This window comes from Peromyscus eremicus, chromosome X (assembly GCF_949786415.1).
Source record: "Peromyscus eremicus chromosome X, PerEre_H2_v1, whole genome shotgun sequence".
NCBI lineage: Eukaryota > Metazoa > Chordata > Mammalia > Rodentia > Cricetidae > Peromyscus > Peromyscus eremicus.
In genome coordinates, this window is record NC_081439.1 from 98336701 (window position 1) to 98362557 (window position 25857).

General features: G+C 37.3%; 1 protein-coding gene across 2 annotated transcripts in view; it reads left to right on the plus strand.

Annotated features, from left to right (window-relative positions):
• The first annotated feature begins 370 nt into the window (after positions 1 to 370).
• Positions 371 to 25857, plus strand: part of Wdr44 (WD repeat domain 44) — a 100432-nt gene continuing 74945 nt past the window's right edge. Inside the window, exons 1-2 of one of the 2 annotated variants that reach the window (XM_059250743.1) lie at positions 371 to 486; positions 1651 to 1836. In XM_059250743.1, the coding sequence (XP_059106726.1) occupies positions 1760 to 1836 (77 nt within the window). In that variant the 5' untranslated portion in view covers positions 371 to 486; positions 1651 to 1759. Of the gene's footprint in view, positions 487 to 1375; positions 1837 to 25857 lie in introns of those variants that run through there. The other variant, XM_059250744.1, reaches the window with a different exon arrangement.

A 25857-nucleotide genomic window follows, 5' to 3' on the forward strand; every position in this document is an offset into this window, starting at 1 on the left:
TTAAATTTATAGAAATGCACGGGCTGGGTGGTGGTGGGGCATGTTTTTAGTCCCAGCATTCAGGAAGCAGAGGCAGGTGGATCTCCAAGTTTGAGGCTAGCCTGGTCTGACAGAGTGAGTTCCACGACAGCCAAGACTGCACAGAGAAACCCTGTCTTGAAAAAAAAAAGGTAGAAATCCCCCAGAGCACACTAGACCTTGCCTGGGGTTGGATTGCTTCACAATACCTTTAGAACCCTATTTCTAATCTCTCTGAAGCTATGCCCCTGGTCCCAATTCAAGCTTTTATGCTGCCATCTTGATTAACGGTTGAGGCAGCACAAACAACCCAAGAGCCTATTATGACGTCAGTGGAAGAAATAAATGTGCCTCATGAAAACACTGAAGGTCAATATCACTTTAATGGGCAATGAATGGCCCTTTGTTTCAGAAAGAACATCTCAGTCTTTATCAATGGACATTGGGCAACTGAAGATCAGAATCCAGGTACTGTCTTAGCCTTGCAGTAGTATTCTCTCTCTCTCTCTCTCTCTCTCTCTCTCTCTCTCTCTCTCTCTCTCTCTCTCTCTCTCTCTCTCTGTCTCCCTCTCCCCCCCCCCCCGCCCCTCTACACACACATGTTATTTGGCTGACACACATCTTGGGCAGTATGGAATTTCTCTCACATCGTGGGCAGCGACGACAGACAAGTTTTGAGAAAAAGTAATTGGAGGCTTTATTATGGCTCAGCTCCAGCAATAAATACACCATTAATTACTCTTTGGAAATGGGACACTCCCCAGCTATTTCTTTCTTATGGACTTTACCCTTTGGCCATCTGGATCATATGTAGATCTCAACTAGAGATCTCATAGTAAGTGAATAAGATCGGTCTATTCCTATAGACCAGAGATGGTGAAACTGCTAAAATTCTATGGTGGGATAGTTCAGACTTGGCTCGGGCGACAAAGTAAAACACAAACCCAAATGCCCACACCGTTTTCTCACGATAAACGGAAGAGACTCAAAATCACCCCTCTCAAAAATGCTTCTCTTTCGAACTGCACTTAGTAGAATTAGTGACTAAAGCTAAGCAAGGTCCCACCTAACTCGGGCGTGCCTCAGACTTTTGGCAGCGGGGTGCTCCTGCGCAGGTCCTAGACTCCTCCCCTCTGAAGGCTAGCCACCTCCCTTATTCCTGCTACTTCCGGCCTCTGCCAAATGCCCTCAACGCGCTTGCGCCATTTTGACAGGCTTTCTCCCGCATTAGTAATCAGAACATTGCCTCTCTGGGACCGCCCCCCCCCCCCCCGCCACCTCTCCGCCCCGCCCACGCTTTACCGGCCCGACCCGAAATCTCGCGAGGGTAGGTGCGCGTCGGTATTTTGCGGGCTAGTAGCTTTCCCAGCAGCTGTAATTGCCGCTGCGGGAGAAATTGGAGCTGCTGTCGCCGGCACGCCCGCTGCTGCCTGGCTCTCCCGGACTGAGAAGAGCCACAGCCTCTTCTAGCGCTCTTCATACACCTAGCGCCCGGGACGCCGGCAACAGTCCCAGACCCACTGCAGCCACCTCAGGCATTCGCTTTGCAGGTCATCCCCTTAGCCCAACAACTGAGGGTGGTCCCCTGTCCCTAACCGACTTCTCACACCACGTCATCTGTGCCCTGCTCAGCGTCGCCCGGGACCCACCTCTCCACACACTAACTGACGAGGAGGAGACGCTGAGAATCACCCTTCCTCCAGGCGGAGCCGGCCCCCTCACCCGCGGGTGTGTCCTATAAATGGCGTCGGAAAGCGACACCGAAGAATTCTATGATGCCCCTGAAGATGTGCACCTGGGGGGCGGCTATCCTGTAGGGTAAGTAACAGAAGCCCGGGCCCAGAACTCGGACATCCCAGTGTCTTGCTTCTCCCGTGCCTCCCTCTACTCCTCTCCCAAATGCCGCTGTGTCCGTCACCGCTGTTCCTCTTGGTCTCATCTCACTCGGACACCTCAAAACCCAAACCTGGGACTCTTTAGGGTAGGATGAGTTGGAAGAGGGAGAGGGAATCCTTCTCCACCCTGTTCCTAGTGAACGGCCCGGGGACTCCTTCGGAACCCCTTTCTTGTCTTGGCCAGCCATTGAGTGGATGGCATTCGTGCCTGAGAGGCAACGATTTGTATTTGCGGTGTTCAAAGCTTACCTTTCCAACATCCGTTTTGGCCCTCGGGGACCAAAAGGAGCGGTGGCAGGAGAAATTGAACTTCCCTCGGTCTTTTTGTAAAAAGACCTCTAGTTTACCTATTCATTTCCGAAGTGGCTGTAACTCTACCCTATTTGCCATTCACCTTTTCTTTTGTATAAAAAAGAAGCGGGGAGAAGGCAGGTATTTATTTAAGGAAGTCCTCCAGCCAATGTGTTCGACATCAACAGTGTTTTACTGAAATAGCACTTTACTGTGCGCCAGAGGAAATTGTAGACAAGATGCTTACCATTAGAGAGAATGATGTGGTCTGAAACGGCAGCGGGACACAAATGTACACAGGCGAGTACAGATGTACAAACAAGTGCTGAGTAATCTGGTCCTTGGAAGGAGAGCCCAGCTTTGTGCCCTTTATCTAATTTTGCAAGATGTTTTACTGGTGATTAATATGGGTAGCTCTGAGTAGGAAGTTCACGAGTTGGAAAGCTTCTTTGACCAGGATTTGGACCTATTTTACTCTTCTACTTTTCAGAGTTAAAATAGCGTTTAAAATGATTTCACAAACTCTTTCCTGACATGTCTGGAACAAGAAGCAGTGAAATATATTCTCAGACTATAAGATCTAGAAAATTGGTAAAATGTGTATGTTAGTGTATGATTCTTGGAGTTGAACTCTCTTCAGTTCTTATGTTTACCCCGTGGAAGAAATACTTTGATAGAAATAAAGTTATCAGTACATTTTTAGAAGTCCTTTTAAAAGCCTGCTGTATATTATATACAATATATACCCCAAAAGTTACAGCAACATAACCAGAAAGAATTGTATGTTGCTAGATTACTAATGTGTGTGTTTCCAGGAAGCTGTCTGTCACTATTGTGAGATTTTAGGATCATAATGATATGCCTTGAGATAGCACTGAATCTCCTTGAAGTTCAGTGTCTGATCCAAGTTTGGAACTCAGTATATCTGATCCAAGTTTGGAACTCAGTAGAACAGGGTAGAAAAATGCGTTTAGATTTTCAAACATAGTGAATTCTCCTGAAATAAAGTCTGTGTGTGGTTTTCCCTTCAAAGTAATGAACTGTCAGTTCAGGCTAAATGAGAGAATAAATCACTTAGCAAGCATTTATGCGGAGGTTTTTTGTTTTTCTTTTTTTATGTGGGGGGAATAATCAGTTTTCACTATGTTAGCAATTTAGAGCCATGTGGATATTGTTCTTCCTCATTGAATAAAGTAAGTTTAGTCTAGAAAGGACAGTTATTTCAGAACCTCTGTAAACTGTTAAGTTCGGTATCTAACACAGAAAACATTCAAATGTGAATTCTTCTCTTCCTTTCTTGGCGTTAGACTGTTAGCTTTCTACAGTGCTTACATTGGGAGGAAGTATACAAACTTATACTGTTTTACTTATCTGAATCCAATGAGTCATTATGATAGAATTGATAGTCACTTCTTCCTCCTGGGATTATACAGCTTCTCAAGAACTTTATACTTTGATAGTAAGTGATAAGTTGGCTTCTTTTTAAAGTCCTTTGGGACCCAGCTTCCTAAATTTAACTCTGGCTTACCCCAAAACTGAGCATGTTGAAAGCTCTATGGAAAAATGACAAGGTTTGTTTAGATTACATGTCCTCCCTCCTACTGTATTAATGAGAGAATTGGGAAAAAATAGACTTATCTGGAGAATTGGATCTGAAAACAGTTAGCAATATTGAGAGGGCAGAAAAGAGGTGGCTTTGTTTATATTTTCCTCCATCCTCTGGGGCAGACTTGTAAGGTACTATGAGCAGCTAACAGCTTTAAAACTCAGTGAGAAATCTTTATTTCTGAAAACAGGTGGCATCACTAGCTAGTTGATCATAGGAAATGTCTTCTGTTCCTTGACATGAACCGAAGTGGCACACCATACAAGCCCTAAGAGACTAATTGAGTGAATTTGGCCACTTAAAGAAATGCTTCTTGATGTTTGTGTGTTTGGGAATACACAGAACATTTCATCAAATTGTGCTAAATTGAATAGACACTGGAGAAAAACCTAATGTTTTGTTAATCAGCAGATCCAAATACAGTCTGTTCCCTAATATTGATCTATTTCTTACATTTCTTAATTATTTGTTAATCTGTACTTTGAAAGAAAATTTAATAAGCAGCCCACTTATTAGAGTTTGAGCCCAATGCAGTTATGTTTCCACAGTGGCAGATCATCTCTTACCCAATATGTAACATGTACCACATTTATAATGGTTTCTTTTGATTGGTACTTTCTCCATTTTTACATATAAGATCTTAGAGAAGTTAAAGACATTATTCTAGGAGAAACAACTTTCAAGCAACAGAGCTGGCATTTGAAACCAGCTCATCAAACACTAGCCCAGTGTTTTTCTAATACATCATAGCTGTTCTGCACTATGTAGAGAAGGGATCTTCCCCCAATTGATCCAAGAGTAAATGCTTTAGTACCAGCCTTCTACATTGAATTGATAAATCTATCTAAAGCCATCGCCTAAACCTTTCAGTTCTCTTGGCTGCAAATTCCCATTTTCTCTTTCTAGAATCTATATTTTTGTTTTATTATGTAGGACTTTTATAATGTCATAGAATGCCCAGAAATGGCAGTTAGTTTAACTCTTACAAAATGTTATGAAAACTAAAGCCCAGAGAGAAAAAGTGGCTTACCCATGATGCCACAGTGAATTAATAACAGAACTACATCCCAGATCAGTTTCATAATATGGCATTCTTTCTCTTCTGCTGCTTAATACAGCAGGAAAGGAAGGAGGAACTGTGGTATAGTAGAAAAGAGTCCAACACTGTGAGTCATCTTATTTCCTGAACTTTAAATTGAAATTACAGTTTGAGAACCCTTTGAAATTTAAATACCTATCATTGTATTGAGATTCAGTAGTGTGTACTTTTATTGATAAACCTTTGTTCTTGGAGAAATCTGTATGTATCTCTCTCTCTCTCTCTCTCTCTCTCTCTCTCTCTCTCTGTCTCTCTCTCTATGTCACACACACACACACACACACACACACACACGTTGTTGAGTTGTTTTGTTTTTGTTGTATTGCCAATCGAATCTAGGGTCTGATACGTGCTAGATACACTCTACCACTGAGCTGTATTCCAAGCCTATTCATTTTGTTTTGTGTTTTAATGTATATCCTGCCAAGTTGCCCAGGCTGGCCTGGACTTTCTGTAGCCTAGGCAGGCCTTGAACATTCTGTCCTGCCTCAGCTTCCTGAGTAGCTGGACTTACTGGCCTGTTCCACCAGGCCTGGCTTACATATCTTTATAATGTTTTATTTGAACAAACATTGATGACTTTGATACATGGTTCCAAATCCATAGATTTGAAATTATTTACTGTATAAATTATATATGAGTTGGATGCCTCTTCCGACTGTGAATTATACCTACATATTCTAAAGACTGCAACAGAAAACATGTTATAAAAATAAATTAATATTTTCAACATTATTTTTTAGTGACAGCCAAAGTCCTAGACTTCCTAAGTCTCAAAGTTTTAGAAGAAGGATAGAATCATGCATTTTTAGAATAGGAATTAACTAGATATAATTTGGCTCAGCCTTCCCATTTAACTGAAAATGAAACCTAGACCTAGAGAAGGAAGTTACACATCTTACTTCAAACTAAAATCCAGGTCTTTTGATTCCTTATCTATGTGATGTTGCCACATTTGAATGAAGAGAGAATAAGAGCAGGTAGTTATGCTACAGATTTTTGGCACATACCCTGTTAAGTCAGGCCACTAAGGGGGTCTAATTCTACTTAACATGGCTTTTCATACTTTATCTTTCAAAAGACATTAACTGTTATATGACTCTGATTATGGCTCACTAATTTCCTTTAAGTCAAAATGAAAACCAATGATTGAATAGCTTGTCTACGAACAATGATTATGTAGTTTTGTTTCATTTTTAGTGGTCTTGTTAGTGTTAACTGCAATATACCATGTTTAGGTTGGAGTAATGATAAATTATAAATGAAAACCAATGATTGAATAGCTTGTCTGTGAACAATGATTATGTAGTTTTGTTTCATTTTTAGTGGTCTTGTTAGTGTTAACTGCAATCTACCATGTTTAGGTTGGAGTAATGATAAATTATGGACTGAATCATGAGAACGGAGATTAAAGTATATGGAAGAATTGTTAGGTGTACCTGAGCATAATAGCTCACTCACACGTATAATCCCAGCACTCAGGAGGCAGCGTGGCAGGAAGATCATGACAAGTTTGAGGCCAGCATGGTCTGCATAGTGAATGCCAGGAATGCATAACAAGGCTCTGTCTCAAAAAAAATAATAAAATAAATTAAAAAGAGCAAAAGAGATGGCTCTCCATAAGAATACTTGCTATGCAAACAGGAGGACCTGAGTTTGAATACCAAGCACCCACATACAAGCCCTGCATGACTGCACCTGCCATAACCCTAGTATGGGGGATCAGAAACAGGTGGATTCCAGGAGCTTGTTGGCTGGCCAGCCTAGCCAAAATGGTGACCTTAGGATTCAGTGAGAGACCCTGTGTCAAAAAAAAAGTTAGAGAGCAGTAGAGGAAATCACCTGCTGGGCTTTGTAAGTACACAAACCCATATACACATGGTCATATACCATAAATCTACACATAGAGAAAAAAAAAACCACAAGAATTATTAGATCTGAAAACATCCCCAAATTAAATGGCTTTCTTTACTTAAGCATAAGAAGCATTTCACCCTGAACTGAAAATTCATATTTGCTTTTGGATGGTTGGTGGTGGTAGTGCCGGTGCTGGTGCTGGTGGTGTGTGTGTGTTGACAGTGTCTTATTATATAGCCTTGGTTGGAGTCAAACCCTTGATCCATCTCTCTCAGCATTCCCAGTCCTGGGATTGCAGGCCTGTTTCACTACATCCACCTCAGCACATGTTTTTATTTACAAAATATTAGTGTGTTATAAGTTTAGGAAATAATCTTGTAAATGGCTGTTTGATCTAGGCATAATAATGTGCTTCTGATCTCAGCACTTGAGAGATGGAGGCATTGAGGATCAGGAGTTCAAATTCATCTTCAGTTGTATAGTAAGTTTCAGGCCAACCTTGACTACACAAGAACGTCTTAAAACAACAACAAAAAATGGCTAGTTGTTCCAATTCAATCATAGATTATATTGATTGTGTTGGCTCTGTAGATTGATAGAAATATATTTATTAGTGAAGTTTTAACATACTCATAACATATTGAAGTGGGGAAAAACCTTCTACATATCAATTAGTAAATTTAGGTTCTAAATTTAGTGACCTCCAACTGTCAATTGGTGACTCATGGAGATAGGACAGTTGGTAGCAATATGGCAATTTGGAGACTCAATTTGAATCTGTACAAATTCATATAAGTTGAAAACTTTATTATCTTGTGATAACTTATTTCATAAAATAAGACATAGAACATGATTTTCTAAAAATGTTAAAAACCAGACGTGGTGTATTCTCGTAATATTAGTACTTGAGGAAATGGAGACAGGAGCATCATGAGTTCAAGATCAATTTAGGCTGTATACCAAGACCCTGTTTCAAAAATCCAAAACTAAAACAAATTAATATATTAAAAACAAGTAGTTATAGGATAAGTTCACTGGTGGTCTTTTCCTTAATTTCCTTTTTTAAAAATTTTTACTTTTTTGTTGTTCTGCTTTTGAGACAGAGTCTTACAATGTAGCCACAACTGCCCTGGAACTCACCATGCAGACCAGGCTAACTTGACACATAGAAATCCTCTTGCCTCTGCCTCCCCAGTACTGAGATTAATGGTGCATACCACAGTGCCCAGCCCCATTGGTAGTGTTTAAAAGAATATTGTGTGCATGTGTGTGAAAATGAGCATGCTCTTGTGGGTTCATGTGCTTATGGAAGCTAGTGGTTAATGTCAGGTGTCTTCCTGAGTCACCCTTTACCTTATATTTTGAGGCAGAATTGCTCCCTGGAGCTCTATTATTGGGCAAGACTAGTTGCTCACAAAGCCCCAGTCAGTGATCTTGTTCCCTACTGCTAGGATTATAGTTGCATATCACCATTCTTGTCTTTTTTTTTTTTTTTTTTTTTTGGTTTTTTGAGACAGGGTTTCTCTGTGTAGCTTTGTGCCTTTCCTGGAACTCACTTGGTAGCCCAGGCTGGCCTCGAACTCACAGAGATCCGCCTGGCTCTGCCTCCCGAGTGCTGGGATTAAAGACGTGCGCCACCACCGCCTGGCTCATTCTTGTCTTTTTAAAAAGATTTATTTCTTTTATGTGTATAGATGTTTTTCCTGTATATATGAATATGTACTGCATGTGTGTCTGGTATCTATGGAGGGCAGATAAAGGCATCAGATTCCCTGGAACTGGAGTTTCCTAGTGGTTGTAAGCTGCCACGTGGGTGCTGGGAACTGAACAAGTCCTCTGCAAATACTCTTAACCGCTGAGCCATTTCTCCAGCCCCCATGCCTGTCTTACAAAGGTTCTGGGGATCCGAACTCAGGTCTTCATGCTTACATGGTAAGCACTTTATAGACTGAGTCCTTCCCTCAGCCCCTCATTGGTAGTCTTATAGGAAAGAAAATAATTTCTGATTTGGTATATATACCTGGCGCAACAGTCAATATATTCTATTCAGTTCATTGTTATAACTTTAATAAAGTCTGATAAATTTACCAACTGTGGTAGTGTTTGTTCCCTCCTCATATTCCTGCTGCAATTTTGGTAGCTATTTTCTGGGAGTATAGTGGAGATAATATTAGAAGGGATAGTAGTTTGAGATCATGGAAATTGTGGTGCTAGAGATGGAAGAGGTGAATGTCACCCTAAGCACCTAAAAAAGGGACCAGATTATGAGCTATTTCTTGCGGCCTGGTAACTGAGATATGTATAATTCCTAAGGTCATTTTTTCCATAGGGGTACACATATGCAATGCAAATTAAGTAACTCTTTCTGTTAGAGATTAATGCCTAGTTTAAGCATTGTTTAAAATAAAATTTGTGCCCATTTTATGATGCCCTACTGATATTTTACTTGAATTGATAACCTGTTTCTTTATTCTGTTCACAAACATCTAATTTATTATCCATGATCTTTCTTTCATCAGTTCTTTTACCTTTCTGCTTTGAGATATTTTTCAGCTAAACAGTTAAATCCTTAATTGGTTGCTTTCTTGATCTTCAAAGTGGAATTCTGTCTATTATTTTTATTTCCAATTGAACCTTCTTTATATTAGTCTGGTCCCATGATTCAAAATTGAAGGAAAAGCAACTAAAACATAATATGGACTTCATATCTTATAGTGTTTTTCCCCCTAGTCAGTATACAAATTTATCTCAGTTACTATAGCAACCAGTCTATCAGTTATTCTTCTAGCTGTTTTGCCTTCTCTCAGATCCTGGGATTTGCCATATAATTAGGCTCTGCAAATGTGCTTCAGGTCTCAGCATTTTATTACTAGCTGCAGCTGTCTAGCAGTTTACAATTTGTCATTCCATCAGGGTTGGTTGCTCTCAAGTTCACTAAACCTTTTTGTCTCCAAACATGCAAACGTTTTAAACATACCAGACTAACAACAAAAAACCCATGTTCCTTACACTATTTTTCTGTTTCATTGTTAGCCATTGTCTTGAAGACTGAATGCACTGCATCACTACATCCTTGTTTATCCCTTTGTATTATCAGTGAGAGTGAATTTCAAGCCCAAAGGTGACTATTCAGAAAATACATTTAACAGAAGCGTTTTGGATACATTATCATCACTAAATAACTGAAGCACCTTGAGTAAAAACACATGGGTTCACCAAATAAATAATCTGGCTTTAAAAAAATGATTTTCATAGGCTGTAGGAAGAATGCTTAGCCTTTAGATTAATTTATTCTAATTTGAGAAAATGTTATCTTTCTTTTGCCACCTTTGAATAAGCAAAAAAGGAAGAAAAACTGAATAATTAATTGTATGGTTCTTTAAATTTTTCCCATTCACTTAATAAATTTTGTCTTCTATAGATGTCACAATTTATGTAACTAAAATAGCTTTAATATATATGTTTATCCTGCTGAAATATAAGGAATATTTAGAAAATTCAAGTTGTTTCTGTTAATGCATGGTTTTGGTACTAATTTTTTTCCTGGAGCTGGGGACCAAACCCAGGGCCTTGAAATCCCCAATCCCGGTACTAATTGTTAATACTGCAAGGTGCAGTAATAATTTCTGAATGTGTACAGCTGTTCTCTAGAACCAATGAATTCTAGGTCATTAGTCTGTCAATGACTGTACCAATATAGATGTTATCTCTATACATAATGACATAAACCACTTCTTTTTAAGATCAAAGGAAATTTTAAAAAAAACTGATATAAGCTGGGCGTGGTGGTACACACCTTTAATCTCAGCACTGGGAAGGCAGAGGCAGGCAGATCTCTGTGAGTTTGAGGCCAGCCTAGTCTACAGAGTGAGTTCCAGGACAGGCAGGCCTGTTACACAGAGAAACTCTGTCTTCAAAAAAAAAACAAAAACCTGCTATGTAAAAATATACGTATGTCTGTGGCTTAATATGATGTTTTGATACATATATATATTGTGTAGTGTTTCCATTTATTGTTTCTTTATGGTGAAAACATATGTGCAGTAATACACCAAAATTTCTTGCTTCTAACTAACATAGTACCCATTTATCAGTCTCACAACATTCTTCCTGTCTTATTTTTCTAACTTCTGGTAACCATGACTCTACTCTATCCATGAGATTTACTTACCTGGATTCTATATGAATGAGCTAGTGAAGTACTTATCTTTTGTGTCTAATTTATTTAACTTAGCAAAGTGATATCCATTTCCACCAAAGCTGTTATAAATAACACACTTTAATTATTTGATATGACTGAATAATATTCTCTTGTGTATATATACCATATTTCTAATAGATACTTGACTATTGTAAATAGTGCTATAGTAAACTTAGGAGTGCAGACACATTTTTTTGGTGAATTTATTTCATTTCCTTTGGGTATATAATCAATAATAAGACTGCTCGATCATATAATAGTTCTCTTTTTAACTTTTAAAGAAATCACATGCTGTTTTTCAGTGATAGCTATACTAATTTACATTCCCATCACTTGCATGCAAGGATTCCCTTTCCTCCACAACCATACCAGCATTTATCAATAGAGTGAGGTGATACCTCATTGTTCTTCTGATTTGCATTTCCATGACAGTTAGTGCTATACAGTATATTTTCATTTACCAATTGGTCATTTGAATATATTCTTTTAACAAATTTCTATTTAGGTCTAATGTCCATTCTTTATTGGATTACTTAGGATTTTATTTTGCTGTTAATTTATTTGAGTTCTTTTTAGATTCTGACCATTAACCTATTGTCAGATGTTATAGTTTTCATTTTTGACTATTTTATAAATTGTCTCTTTATTGTTTCCTTTGCTGTGCTGAAGCTTTTAAGTTTAATAAAATCCTAGTTTTTTCTTTTTTTAAAGAAATGCATTTGTCCACTGTGCTTCTGGATTCCTACCTAGAAAACTCCTTGCTTGTGCCTCTGTACCTTAAAATGTTTTTCTTATTCTGTATTCTAGTAATGTCAGTTTCCAGTTTTATATTTAGGTCTTCAATCTGTTTTCAGTTGATTTTTGTAATTGGTAAGAGATACGGGTCTAATTTCATTCTTCTATATTTGAAAATGTGATTTCTCCGACTCTATTGTCTTTTCTCCAATTTGTGTTCTTGGTACTTTTGTTAGTGATAGTTGGGAATAGATATGTGAGTTTTTTTTTTCTAGGCTCCTGTTTTATTCTATTTATGCCAATGCTGTGCTGTTTTAATGACAATAGCTTTGTAGTTTGTTTTGAAATGCGATTCTTCCTGCTTTTGTTGTTTATGCTCAAGACTCTTTTGGCTGTTTCAGGGTTTTGTATTTGTGTAAGTGCACATGCACAGTTACATAGGAACTTATTTTGTACTTATTCATTAAGTCAGTAGCCTAAGATGGCCTCAGTCTCAATGCAGTCCTCCTACCTCAGCCTCTCAAGTGTTGGAATCACAGAAAGAAACCATCACAGTTGGTTCCATAGGAACTTCATAATGATTGTTTTTTTTCCCTTATTCTGTGAAGAATGTCACTGATGTTTTAGTAAGGATTACATTGAGTATGTAGATCACTTTAGTATGGACATTTAAGCAACATCAATTCATACAATTCATGAACATAATAAATCTTCTGTTTCCTTAATCAGCAGTATTTTATAATTTTTATTGTAGAGTTAGCTTGAAGCGTGTGTGTGTTTGTGTGTTTCTTGAGATAGGTCCTCTTATAGCCCAGGTTTGATGTAGTGCATAGCTGAAGATGACCTTGAACTTCTAGCTTCCTACCACTCTCTCAAGTGCTAGATTACAGACAAGCCACCATGCCCCTCTTACAGAGCTCTTTCAAATCTGTATTTAAATTTATTCCTGGGTGGTTTTTTTTGTAGTCATTATAAATAGGATTGCTTTATTTCCTTTTCAAATAATTCACTCTTAATATCTAGCAACAACTTATTGTTGTACATTGACTAATTATTTTTGAGACAAGATCTCACATAAGCCAGGCTGGTTTTGAATTCCATATGTAGTTGAGGATGATGACCACCTTTTGGTTCTCCTGCCTCCATTTCCCAAGTGCTGGGATTACAGGTATATGCTACCATGCCCAGATAGTTTATTAGAATTTAACTTTTAATACATTGAATGCACTTTTCAAAAAGTATTTATCTTTCCAAGTTAGAAGATTGTTGTAATATAACTTGTTAATTTATTCTTTTGGTTGTGAAATTACTAAGTACTCCTGATTTTTGTTTTTTATTTAAATCATGATTTGTGTGGTTTCATTTAAATACTTGTATATCCAGAACTGTTCTTGAATTCTAATAATGTTCTCAAAGAAAACTTTAACTTCACAAATAGACTTAGGCACAGAAAATTTTACTTTTGCTAAGGAACCCCCTGATCCTTATATTTTTAAAAGAAAGGGGACTTACTTTTTTTAAATCCTAGAGTTAAAGCATAATATTTGTGAAAATTTTTTTATTTTTTCTATGTCTCCCTGGCTAGCCTTGAACTCACTATGTAGCCCCAAAGATAACCCTGAACACCTGACCTTCCTACCTTCACCTTCTAAGTTCTGGGTAGGTATATATCCTCATTCTTGGCTTTATTTTTGAGGTTTTCTGATAGGGAACTAACATTTTTCCCCCCATTCCTTAAGCTCTTCTAGTACAAAACTCATTAAACCCTGAATATTCTTCTGAACTACAGATTAAACTTTCCAGAGAACCAATAGATGTGCTGTATTCAAAAACACATTGTTTAAAGCAGGCATTTGGTCATTAAGTAGGTTAATGAGGAGGATTGGGAGTATTCCTTCTTGAATTGCTAAGAGTAGTTGCAGATGAAACTTAATTTCATAGTCTTCTTTAAATTGGTCTCTGAAAGTCTTTAATAAAATTAGGAGACTGGAGGAATCACTTTTTTGTTTATCAACAGTACTGTGAACATTCTAGGCACCCTTTTAAAAGTTTCTATTTTAAAGATATGCTTATATATCCATGTCAAACTAAAATGACAGGTGATATCCACACTTCCTTGCCAACTTTCTCCTTCCTAGATTAGCCAATATCATTACTGTTTTAAGATTTACTAATGTAACTCCTTGTGCCTTACAACTGAAAAAGGATAGTAATGGATGAAATGTAAAGGGTAAGGGACTTTGGGAAGAAGCAAGGGAAAATTTGGTTAAATTGGATATAATTATACACTGGTAAATGGGATTGGTTGATGTCTCAGCTGGGAGTTAGTTATTGGGTTAGTGAAAGATGGGCGAGCCGGTACTTTGATGAATAAGAGCAAATAGATTTGTCAATATTTTATAGTAGGTATTTGATCTTTATCAGATTGGTTTAAAGAGTTAAAGTAAATGACAGAGATTGGTCATTTTCTTGTTTTGTTTTTTTTTCCCCTTTAGGTGAATTTTTCTATTTCCATTATGTCCCAGTCATAGCTCTTGATTGTTGACTTTTATTTTAACCTTCTCTCTCTCTCTCTCTCTCTCTCTCTCTCTCTCTCTCTCTCTCTCTCTCTCTCTCTCTCTCTCTCTCTCTCTCTGTAGCATATAGAGATCTCCACAGTTGATATGTAGAAGAATGTTTAAGTGAGACTAGAATTGGTTTGTTAGCATGTTCTCTAATGTTCCACTTCTCTTTTACTTTTCATAGCTCTGTCAAATGTCCACCCATTCAAGTCCATGTACACACACTAGTTTTCATAAGAGGAACCAGGTAAGGGAGAGGGTTGAGATGAGGACAGTGTTTTGCATTTACGGAATTTTTGTAACCAGAGAATATCTTCTACTCAGTAAATACTAAATGTTTACAGTGGAGTCTTAGATGTTGACAGTTATCCTGCACACATCAATTCCTTGTTATCAACCTTGTTTTTCAGTGTGAATGTGTTCAAAATAAGAAAGAAATGATATGCAACTACATATTGTTACATACAAAGAGTGATAAATGAATGGCATAGTGTGCTGGCAATTCACTTTCAGAGTTCTTTTATGTACATAGTCACTCCTGACCATCTTGTAATTCTTTGAGATGGGAGAGTTTTTGTGAGGTGAGTAGGATGATTATTGACAGATCAGTATGATAAAGGACTTGTTGCATAGTCATCCAAGGGGTAGAACTTCACTAACCTGTGTCATTAGATGTAAAGTGTATAATGGAGAATTTAAAAGCCTAAGTTCAGACCAGCAGGATGGCTCAGCAGATAAAGATGCTTGCTGCCAATGCTGACACATGAGTTTGATCCCTATATCCCCATGGTAGGAAAAAACCAATTCTTGAAAGTTATTTTCTGACCTCTACATGTGTGCTGTGACATGTTAGTGCACGTGCATGCACACACACACATAAATGTAAAAAATGAAAAGTCTAGGTCTCTCTCTACTTTTTCTAAAGAATGAGCATTTTGCTGTTTTACATGTGATTGGTTAGAATAACAAAAGTAATCCTACCATTTGCATATGTATGGTGTTAAAAACAAGATAAATGGCATTTTAATTTTCTTGATAATACATTATTCTAATTAATTATTGGCCAAGAATCTAAAAGTGACTTTGCTCTTGAAAAAGTTGGAATCCCAGACCCTGCTCACTGCCTTTTAAAGAATATAGTCTTTGTTTCCAGGGGAGATCTCACTTAGTCTGAGCCACCAACTCATCAGAGTCTCTCTATGCATATTTTTTTCCGTAATTGTTTTATAGATTGTTGTCAGTTGTTTAGTCAGGCACAGTCCTGTTATGATTCTTTTGTAATGCTGATTCATTTTTTGGCCACAAGCCACTAACTGGAAACACAATATTTCTTTTTTTTTTTTTCTCCTTTTCCCTTCAGATGTGTTTTCTAATAGTCACAATGAAATTGTTTGTTTGTTTTTCAAGATAGGGTTTCTCTGTGTAGTTTTGGTGCCTGTAGACCAGGAACTCACAGAGATCCACCTGGCTCTGCCTCCCGAGTGCTGGGATTAAAGGCGTGCACCACCACTGCCCAGCTTCACAATGAATTTATGTGATAGTCATTAACATTTTTCACCTAATCAATCCTCAGTTGACTGTTAAATAAATGGGAACATACATTTCTGACATCTAACTAGAAAAGGTACATGAACAAAAATTATTAAAGATACAAGTAAGATTGAATCGTCTTCTTTATAATAAATAATAAAGGGCTTAAACTTGGCCTATGGAATATTTTATGTAGGTAAATGGTGGAGATAGTTTAAGCATTTTCTAGAATGTTAATTGCTAATAAATATTTCATAAATGAGTATAGGAATAGAAATTCAAACATATAGAACAGAAATTGAATTCATAAAAATACAATTGAATTCTTAGTGAAATAGAGTTTTTCTTATTAGTCATATTGAAAGAATATACATAGTGAAAAGCTACCAGCTGTACCATGAACTTGTTTCAGTGATTAATTTACAACTTCCTTTCCTTATCAAGCCTTTTATTGCAGTATAACAGATTTTCTTTAGTTAAATAAACCAAAGAACTAGGTTTGATGATGTCTGTCCTATAGTCTCAACTATTCAGAGAGCAGGGGAATTGCAAGTTCAAGGCCTGTCAGAGCAAGAGAGGGAGATCAAGGCCACTCTGGGAAGCTTCCTGATACCTGATCTTAAATATAAAAAGCAAGGAGAAGATATTTGCCCAGCACGTGGGAAACTCTAGGTTCAACCCTCAACATTAAAAAAAAAAAAAAAAAAGATGTGGTTTGTATTTTGTTTCTCTTCCTGTCTTTGGTGATGACTAATGGACTCAGAAGAAGAATCAACAGTCTGAAGAATAAGATCACTATCAATAGTTGTTTTTGTTTTTGTTTTACCATACATTTATTTGGTGATGGGAGTGTCAATGTGGGCATACACCATGGCACAGGTGCACAGGTCAGAGGGCAACTTTTGGAAGGCAGCTCTCTCCTCAGTCTCAGGTTATCCAACTTGGCAGCAAGAGCCTTTCCCCAGTGAGCCATCTCACTGGCCCCTAGAATAGTTTTTAAAAATAGGAGCTTGGGACAGGTGCTTTAGAGCCCTAATTTTTACTTAGAAGTTACTGGTACTTACTCATCAAGACTAGAACTCCATTGAATGATTTATATGGTATAAAATCATATTAATTTGATAAAGCATCTGAAATATGGCTTGTTTACTTTTTAAAAAGGACGTGGTGTGCTTATATTAGGTCTTGACTTCTCTAGGTAGGTGTACATTTATCACTCTATCTCAGATATATCAGAAATTACTTTAAACCATTAATAGATCTCATTTTTGTTCTAACCTACGTTGACAAACTGACATTGTAATAATGCCACATCATCTTAATGGTATTAATGTGCACATTTGTTGAGTGATTGCAAATCTATACAAGAGCATAGTTAAGTTTAGAATTTTTAAGTAGGTGAAGGATAGTTGCTTATTTGTTTTCTATTATTTTTGCTGGTAAATATATGATTAAGTTATTTTAGGGATATGGCATAAAACTATGCTACTCAATTTTTTTTTTGGAAAATCAGGCTGTTTTAGACAAGATATAGTTGTTTAATGATCCACTTTAAGCTTATAATTTACTTTATAGTGAACAGATGTGGTTTTCACAGTTCCCTTTGATTTCATTAAATTTTATTAACAAACAATGTCACAAAACTTCCCTTCAAAAAACATTTAGGCCTTGTGTCAAATTGCCTCACCATCTATTTCTACCCCCACAACAGACTGCTGGCAGTGGTCGAGAGACAGTCCGAACTGACCTACTCTGGTGATGGGATGGCCAAACACCCTAATTGTCGTGCTAGAAACCTCATCCAACTACTGAGGGATCTGGATGCAGAGATCCATAACTAGGCCCCGGGTGGATCTCTGGGACTCCAATTAGCGAGAATGAGGAGGGTTTCTATGAGCGAGAATTGTTGAGACCAAGGTTGGATAAAGCACAGGGACAAATAGCCAAACGAATGGAAACACATGAACTATGAACCAATGGCTGAGGGGTCCCCAACTGGATCAGGCCCTCTGAGTGGGTGAGACAGTTGATTGGCCTGATCTGTTTGGGAGGCATCCAGGCAGTGGGACCGGGTCCTGTGCTCATTGCATGAGTCGGCTGTTTGAAACCTGGGGCCTATGCAGGGTCCCTTGGCTCGGCCTGGGAGGAGGGGACTGGAACTACCTGGACTGAGTCCACCAGGTTGATCTCAGTCTGTGGGGAAGGCTTTGCCCTGGAGGAGATTGGAATGGGGGGCGGGCTAGGGGGAAGGTGAGGGGGGCGGGAGGGGGGAGAACAAGGGAATCTGTGGCTGATATGTAGAACTGAATTGTATTGCAAAATAAAAATTAAAAAAAAAAGAAATTAATAAAAGTGAAGATAATGACATTTTTATATAAAAAAATCCTATTAGTTATTTTTATATATACCCTGGTTCAAGGATTTCATAGTATTTAAAACTTTAAATGAAGGAAGAGATGGTATAATTAAATTATAATATCAAAAATAAAAATAAAAAATTTTAAATTACTAAAGAATAATAACACTAGTGAATTACATCTTTAGGATTCAGTTAATATTTATTGATTATTGTAGCTATATTCTCAGATTTTTGTTACTTTTTATCCAGGGTAATCTGAGTAATAATTAGTTTCTGCTACATAGTTAAAACATGACATTTCTGGGCCTGGGGAGATGGCTAATGGGTAACTGTGCATGCATGAGGACCCGAGTTTGAATCCCCAGCACCCATGTAAAAAGCCAGACATGGCTCTGCATGCCTGTAACCTCAGCGTTGGAGGGCAGAGATGGGTGGGTACAGAGAAATGACTGGTCAGCTAGCCTAGCTGACATAGTTCAGTGAGAGTTCCTGTCTCAAGGCAATAAGGAGGAAAGTGATAAAGGAAGACACCGGATGTTCTGTTCTGGCCCCTGCACACTTGGGTCCATGTACCACATACACATCACTCCACACACATGCTAAAAATGACCTCTCTTAGGAAAATTAAAGTGGATTATGATTTTATAACACCTATTTTAGCCTACCATTCCTAAATTGTATGGGTTTTGTTGATAACCCTTTTAACAGTAGCAAAGTTAAAATAGGACCATGAGACCATATGGGTATGGTCATGGTTTGCGTTTCAAAGGCAGAGCAAGTAATTTTTTTCTTAGATATCATTTCTTTAATTTTAGTACTATTAATAAGTTGGAGGTGTCTTTTGAATTCCCAGTTTCTATAAAGGATTTTCTTATTAGCATAGGATCAAGTAATATGTTCCACAAGAATATAACTAAGAATGAATATTATGTTTATTTCAGTACTTATATACAATATTGCAAATCAAAAATTTAAAATTTCACTTAGACAAAAATTTAAAAAGGAAAGCAAGACAGTATCTTGTTCTATAAATTTGAATGTTTTTTAAATTATTTCTTATTTTTGAGATTATAATATAACTGTATAATTCCCTCCTTCCCCTTTCTTCCCTTCAAACCCTCCCATATAACCCTCCTTCCTGCCTTTCAAATTAATATCTTCTTTTTTATTAGTTGTTGTCACTTGCATATATCTATTACACACACACACACACACACTCCTGAATATGACCTGCTTGGTCTGTATAATGTTACATAATGTTACTTGTATGTATGTTTTCAGGGCTTTTTTTTTTTAATCTATTCAATTTGGGATTGGTTGTTTTATTTGTGCTTATTTATCCGCTTAGTTCTAGCTTCTTCCTCTTTTTTCCTGCCTGGCCTCTTAGGCAAAAAATAAATCATCATATTAGTTTTCAGAGCACCAGAAGCTTACCAAGTTCCTGTTTAGACTTTACATGTTAGTGTCAGTCTTTGTTTGCTATCAGATTTTACTGTTTCAGCTTTCTGGGCTTTAGAAATCAAAACCCTTGAGCTGGCTTCTTATTATAATGCCTGAAAAAGGCCTTATCTCTACTCATGTCCTGTTCACCTCCAGGAACTGAGGGTCCCAGCACTTCCTTTATAAAAGCAAGTTGACTTTTGCTCTGCTTGTTTCAGTTGCTTGTTACATTGCTTTACCTTGTCTTACTTTATATTTTCTGTATGGCAAAAGCAGAAGAGAATCAAGTCAAAATGAAGCTACAAGGTGGTTCCTGTTAAACAGCCCTTTGTAGTCACCTCCCTATAAGAAATGTTTCCCGAGCAACCAGCTTTATTCTAGCTGACTCACTCTAGACACTTTTCTTCTGTCTCATTGCCCCTTTTACCTCTTCAGGACTCTGTCGGGGATTTTGCAACCTGACTAGCTACTTAAGAACCAACCATCCTTTTTTTTCCCTCAAGACTAAAATAGTCAGCTTTTTTTTTTAAACAAAAAGAAAATGCCAGGGTTGGGGATTTAGCTCAGTGGTAGAGAGCTTGCCTAGCAAGCACAAGGCCCTGGGTTTGGTCCTCAGCTCCGGAAAAAAAGGGGAAAAAAAAAGAGAGAGAGAGATGAGAGAAAAAAAGAAAGAAAGAAAATGCCTTGTTAGTTGATTTTTCGCTGTGTAATCCTGTTGGGGTTTTGGTTTTTTTTGGGGGGGGGTGTGGAGTTGGTTTTCTTTTTATCTGGCTTTTGCTTGGTTGGGTGGTGGTGGTGGTGGTGGTGGTGGTGGTGGTGGTGGTGGTGGTAGTGGTAGTGGTGGTAGTGGTGGTAGTGGTGGTATTGGTTGATTGATTGGTTTGCAATGCTGAGATTTGAGTCCAAGACTTTCCCTGGGGCTGGGCAGGTGCTCTACCACGAAGCTATATTCCCGGGTTTTGGCTAGTTGTTTTAATATATTTTCATAAGCGTAATGAGGAATTTAGAATTGGCAACATTAAGGATGAGATTGCTCTTGGATTTTGTTTTTGTACTGTAGGAGGTGGCCTTTGAGTTTCTTGTTTTTTAATTGAATATGAAACAGGTGGCAAATGTAGGATTAGTCTGTTTACTGATTCCTCTTTGTTTGCCAAAGACTTAGAGATGGTTTGTTTTCAGATAAGCTTCAGGTAAGGGGAAGAGAAATAACAACCGGCAAGGCAGAGTATCTGTGGCTAAAGGGTTGAGAAACTAAAAATAAGATGGCTTATAAGCTCTGGCTCTTTGAAACTATAAACATTTAATGTTAGTTATAAAAAGTATTTTTTAGCTCTTGCCCATGATTTTAAGTCCTGATAAGGCACGAACAATAAAGATCTGATCTTAAAATTGGAAAAGATGATCCAACATTAATTGTCTACAAGCAGAGGTGCATAATCCACACAGGCACATGCAGCCCAGTATAGCTATGAATGCAACTCAACACAAAAGTGTAAACTTACTTAGAACATTATATGATTGTTTTGTGACTTTTTATATAACTTAATTGTGTGGGTTTTGAGCTTGTACTTTATACACGATAGTACTGTGTCACAGTGCTACACAAAATAAATGTATGTATGCTCTCACAGCCCGCTGGGACATGGGTTTGAAACGCCTCCTGTGGCCAAAGACAGTTTTGCTTCCAGTGTGGGTTAGGGAAGCCAAAAATTTGGACCCTCTTGACTCTCTAAAGGAACCCCTCACTGAAGCTCTGGGGGTGGGGTGGGAATGAGCTAAATTGCTGTTTTGATCATGTCAACAACTGCTTTCAAAATAAGGGTTTCCCAGTGTACTGGGAAAAGCAGCTTTGGGTTTGTAGTATATATGAGTTATTATATACTTATATTGATTGCTATTCAAATCTAGGAGCTAAGTACTTCAAGCATGTGGGAGGATTATTAGTTGAAAGAATTGAGAAACAAAATCTGTCTTGTATTGCACATGGCTCACCAGTTTGTGATATAGAATACAGAATAATTCTATAATCGATATAGAATAATGTGTCTGAAATGTTAATGGTACTCTTTTTATAAAGCAAGAAGAGTCCCCCCAAAACAACTTTTTGTATGTGATAACTGATTCTCTTTTTTTAATGACAACATAGTATTAAGTGATACCTTTCTAGAAATTTGACTATTGATGTTTATTTGACCTACCACATTACCCCATTTTGAATACATTGAATTAATCCCATTTTGGATATGTTAAATTAAGTCAGTTTCATATACATATCTGAGTAATAGTGGCTATAATTCAATTTACCTATCTAGACATTGTGTCAGTTTGTTATAGTAGCCATCTTGAATTTTGTAGGAGTAGGAACAATCTAAGCAAACGTAATGCAGCTGTTAATTTTCCTTCCTACTCTTCATTAAGCAGTTTTGCTAACTGTACGTAATACCATATAGATAATACATAGTATTGACATTTGGGCATACACACTGAATATACTCTGATAGAATTTTGACTAAACACATGTGCAGCATCCTTCATTGAGTGAATGCTACTAAATACTTACATGAATATTTATATAATGGTGTAGTCATTCAGTTCCTTCTTCTTTGTCTTTTCATTACACACCAGCATAATTACCACATAATTAACATGAGAAAGTAGAATTACTCTCACTTAAATTCTAATTTCAGATAAATACATTAAAGTTTATTCATTGTTTGTTATTGGGAGTTAGCTGTGTGTTCCATTTGGATTATTTTTTTCACTTTCTAAATATGATAACCCTAGTTGAAGAAGAAACATCTCTGGATATAGGCAAGATTGTGAAATGTAGGTCTGACTAGAGAGTACAGTGAAAAGAGTGGCATTTAGTCTGACAAAATACTAAGGTTTTTAGTATAGTGCTGGATTTTGGTGTTAGTTTGTTGTTTTCTTTTGTTTTTTAGTATCCATTACTTTTTTCCCTTTGGAAGTACATTAGTAGAAACAAAGCTCAAAAATAGTGAAACTTCATATATTGTTAGGGATACACATGTGTGAATGCTTGATGAAACTTTTTGGGGGGGTTCAAGACAGGTTCTCTCTGTGTAACCCTGGCTATCCTCACTCTGTAGATGAGGCTGGCCACAAACTCAGAGATCCGCCTGTCTCTACCTCCTAAGTGTTGGTATTAAAGGCGTGCGTCACCATGCCTGACATGAGGAAACTGTTTTTAAAAACCAAATATCAGGGAATTTTACCCTGTTTGACCCGTATTGGGTAGGGAAACAAATAGAGCATACAATAATGATCCTGGCAGGGCTGCTACTCAAGTGTCTAGGTAAAATGGGGAGTTATAGGAGTTTATTCTATATGTTAAACTTGAAAATTACATGCATATGTTGATTACCCCTTATTTAAAATTCATGAGAACCAAAGCATTTTAGATTTAGGAATTTTTAGGAGTTGTTTTCATTTTTAGAAGATATTTTCTTATTTATAATAAGATATCTTTGGAATGGGAACTGACTCAAAACACAAGATTCATTTGTATGTCATATATGCCCTATGCACATACCTTGAAGGTAATTTTATGGGATTTTTTTATGTGCCTGCACAGTCACATGAAATTGGGTACAGAATTCTCCATTTGTGGTATCATTGTTGACACTGAAAATTTTTGAGTTTTGGAACATTTTGGATTTTCAGATTCAGGTGCTGAAGCTGCATATTCTAATATAGTCTTGTATATATCAAATAAAGAACAATAGCTTAAAGGTTTAAACATGGACTTCAATGAGAAAGCTAGCCTGTCTAGAAAGGCTAACTTTGCATGTACTTTACAAACTAAATACAAAAAGAAAAGTTGAGGCCTCCACCAATTTCCCAGAGATCCTATCAGATAATGAATAAGTTTTAGGATGATTACTTAACTATTATAATACATCTAAATTAAACCCCTCTAGTATAAAGCTTTATTATTTGTTTTCATTATTCTATCTTTACTTTCAAAGCTCCACTTTCTGTTTTCACTTGGAAAAATTAATGGTTCAGATGTGTTATATCAAGTTAAAGGAGGGTTCTAGAGCATGTGGAATGATATAGTTAGTTCAAGTAACCTAGGTAAAAGTAGGATTCCTAGAATAAAAACCACACAGACCTCTTCTGTATTTCATTAATATTTAAAAATTAGATTTCAAACTATTCTTATGTAAGAACTACAATCATGTGATGCATAATGATATTTTTGGTTAGAAACAGTCTGTGCACAGGATAGCGATCCTATAAGATATCATCCCTGATGACATCATTGCCATTTTAGTTTTGTTTAAGTGATGTTCACTTAACAAAACTGCATAGCACACATTTCCTAGATGTGTCCTCATTGTTAATTGAGTCATGCCTGTGTTTAGACGGTCTATAATAACTATCAAGAAGGACTGAAGGTACAGCTTAGTGGTAGATTGATGGTTTAGCATGTGCAAGGCTCTAGCCTCAGCCTCTAGCACCACAATGTATGCACATGGATGCTTGCACACACATACAAGCCATTACCAGTTTCATGCATAAGGCTGAAGCATTGTTTATATTTAGTGTTTTAAAGCACTTTCGTTTTCTTTAGCATTCTGTAAGTTCCCACTGTAGAAATAGCTAAAGGGCTATTCCAGTGAGCCTTTTAAACACCCTTCATCTCTTTACATACACTTGAGTGCCCCTCTTCTGTCTTTCTATGATATAATGTGTGTCTTTGGGTACAGTTATTATATATTAAAATTGTCTCATCATAGGTTTGCCTCACCTATTATATTATGACCTCTCTATGGGCAAAGGCTGGGTCTTTCTTGTCTTTGTTTTCTCCTTGTTGCCTAGCAATGCCTGACCTGTGGCAGACAACCAATAATGGTTTGTTGATTAAATGAAAGAACTCAAGAACCCAGCTTGTCTAACTCCTTAATTTTAAAAGTATGAAAACTGAGGTTTAGTGAGATTGTGACTTTTAAGAAGTAAAAACAGGAAACCACAGAAGTCATCTGTCCCAAGTTTCTGTAATATCCTTGTTAAGGTTATCATGCAATTTCTGTTTGAATACTTTATCACAGAAGAAGCTCTAAACTCTGGTTGTTGATTAAGCTTATTAAGTTGAAAAAAAAAAAGACTATTCCACCTGGGAATTTCTGCTCTTAGTCCTTGTTTTGATATACAATGCTTCAAACATTTGAAGGCAGGGTTTTTTGGTTTTTGTTTTTGTTTTGTCTTCTCTGGGTTGATCGTCCTTATTTCTTTATATCTTTTCACATGAGTTTCAAAACATTCACCAAACTGGTTTCTCCTCTTTTATTCAATGTGTTTTTCTAAATGTTATTTCTCAGATAGTACACAATGGTTTTCAATGTGCTCTTATCAGTGAGAATGTGCATACAACGTCCCCCATTCCTGTGTTCTGTTAAGTCAGTCTAGGATGGCAATCATGTCACAGTTTTACCCAGTGTAAGCGATCAGCAGATAATATGTATGGTTTCACTTGGCATCTTATTAAACCAGGAATCCTTTATCATGCACTTTGTATTCATTCCTGTTACATTCCACTGTGCTAAGATTTGATCTATTGTTCTAGTCCATTTGAATATTTTTGAGTCCTTCTAGCCAGTATGTTACCTGTCTACTCCAACTCTGTCTCATCTGGAAATTTATAATATATGGTCAATGTATTTATCGAAAATATTAAGAATTTAAAGTAGATAAATGAGTGTTTGTGGTGGTTTGGATAATAGATGTTCTCCATAGTTTCAGACATTTAAACATTTGGTCCCCAGTTGGTAATGTTTAGGGAGGTTTAGGTGGTATAACCTTGCTAGAGGAAGTACGTCACTGGGGACAGACAGGCTTTGGAATCAAAAGCTTTACTTGCAGTTCACTCTGTCTGCTTTCTGCTGGAGGTTTGTGATTTGAACTGTCAGCTTCCTGCTCCTGCTAATGCCTGCTGCTTGCTGCCATGCTTTCCTGCCATGATGGCCTCTTATCCCAGATTTGTTCCTTCCATAAGTTGCCTTGGTCGTGGTGCTTGTATTAGCAATAGAAACCAAACTAGAACAGTGCTTTAATCTAGATTTTTGTGTACAGTATTCCTTTGATATTCTAGGCCAATAACCCTATCTAAAAGGAAAACGAAGATAATCTTGCATGGTTGATTTCAGTGAATGCTTGCTGACTCTTAGTACACCTTTTCCTTGCCAGGGGCTCTTAAACAGTTTAATAGTATGTGCCAGAAATTTGTTTGGGATTGATATGT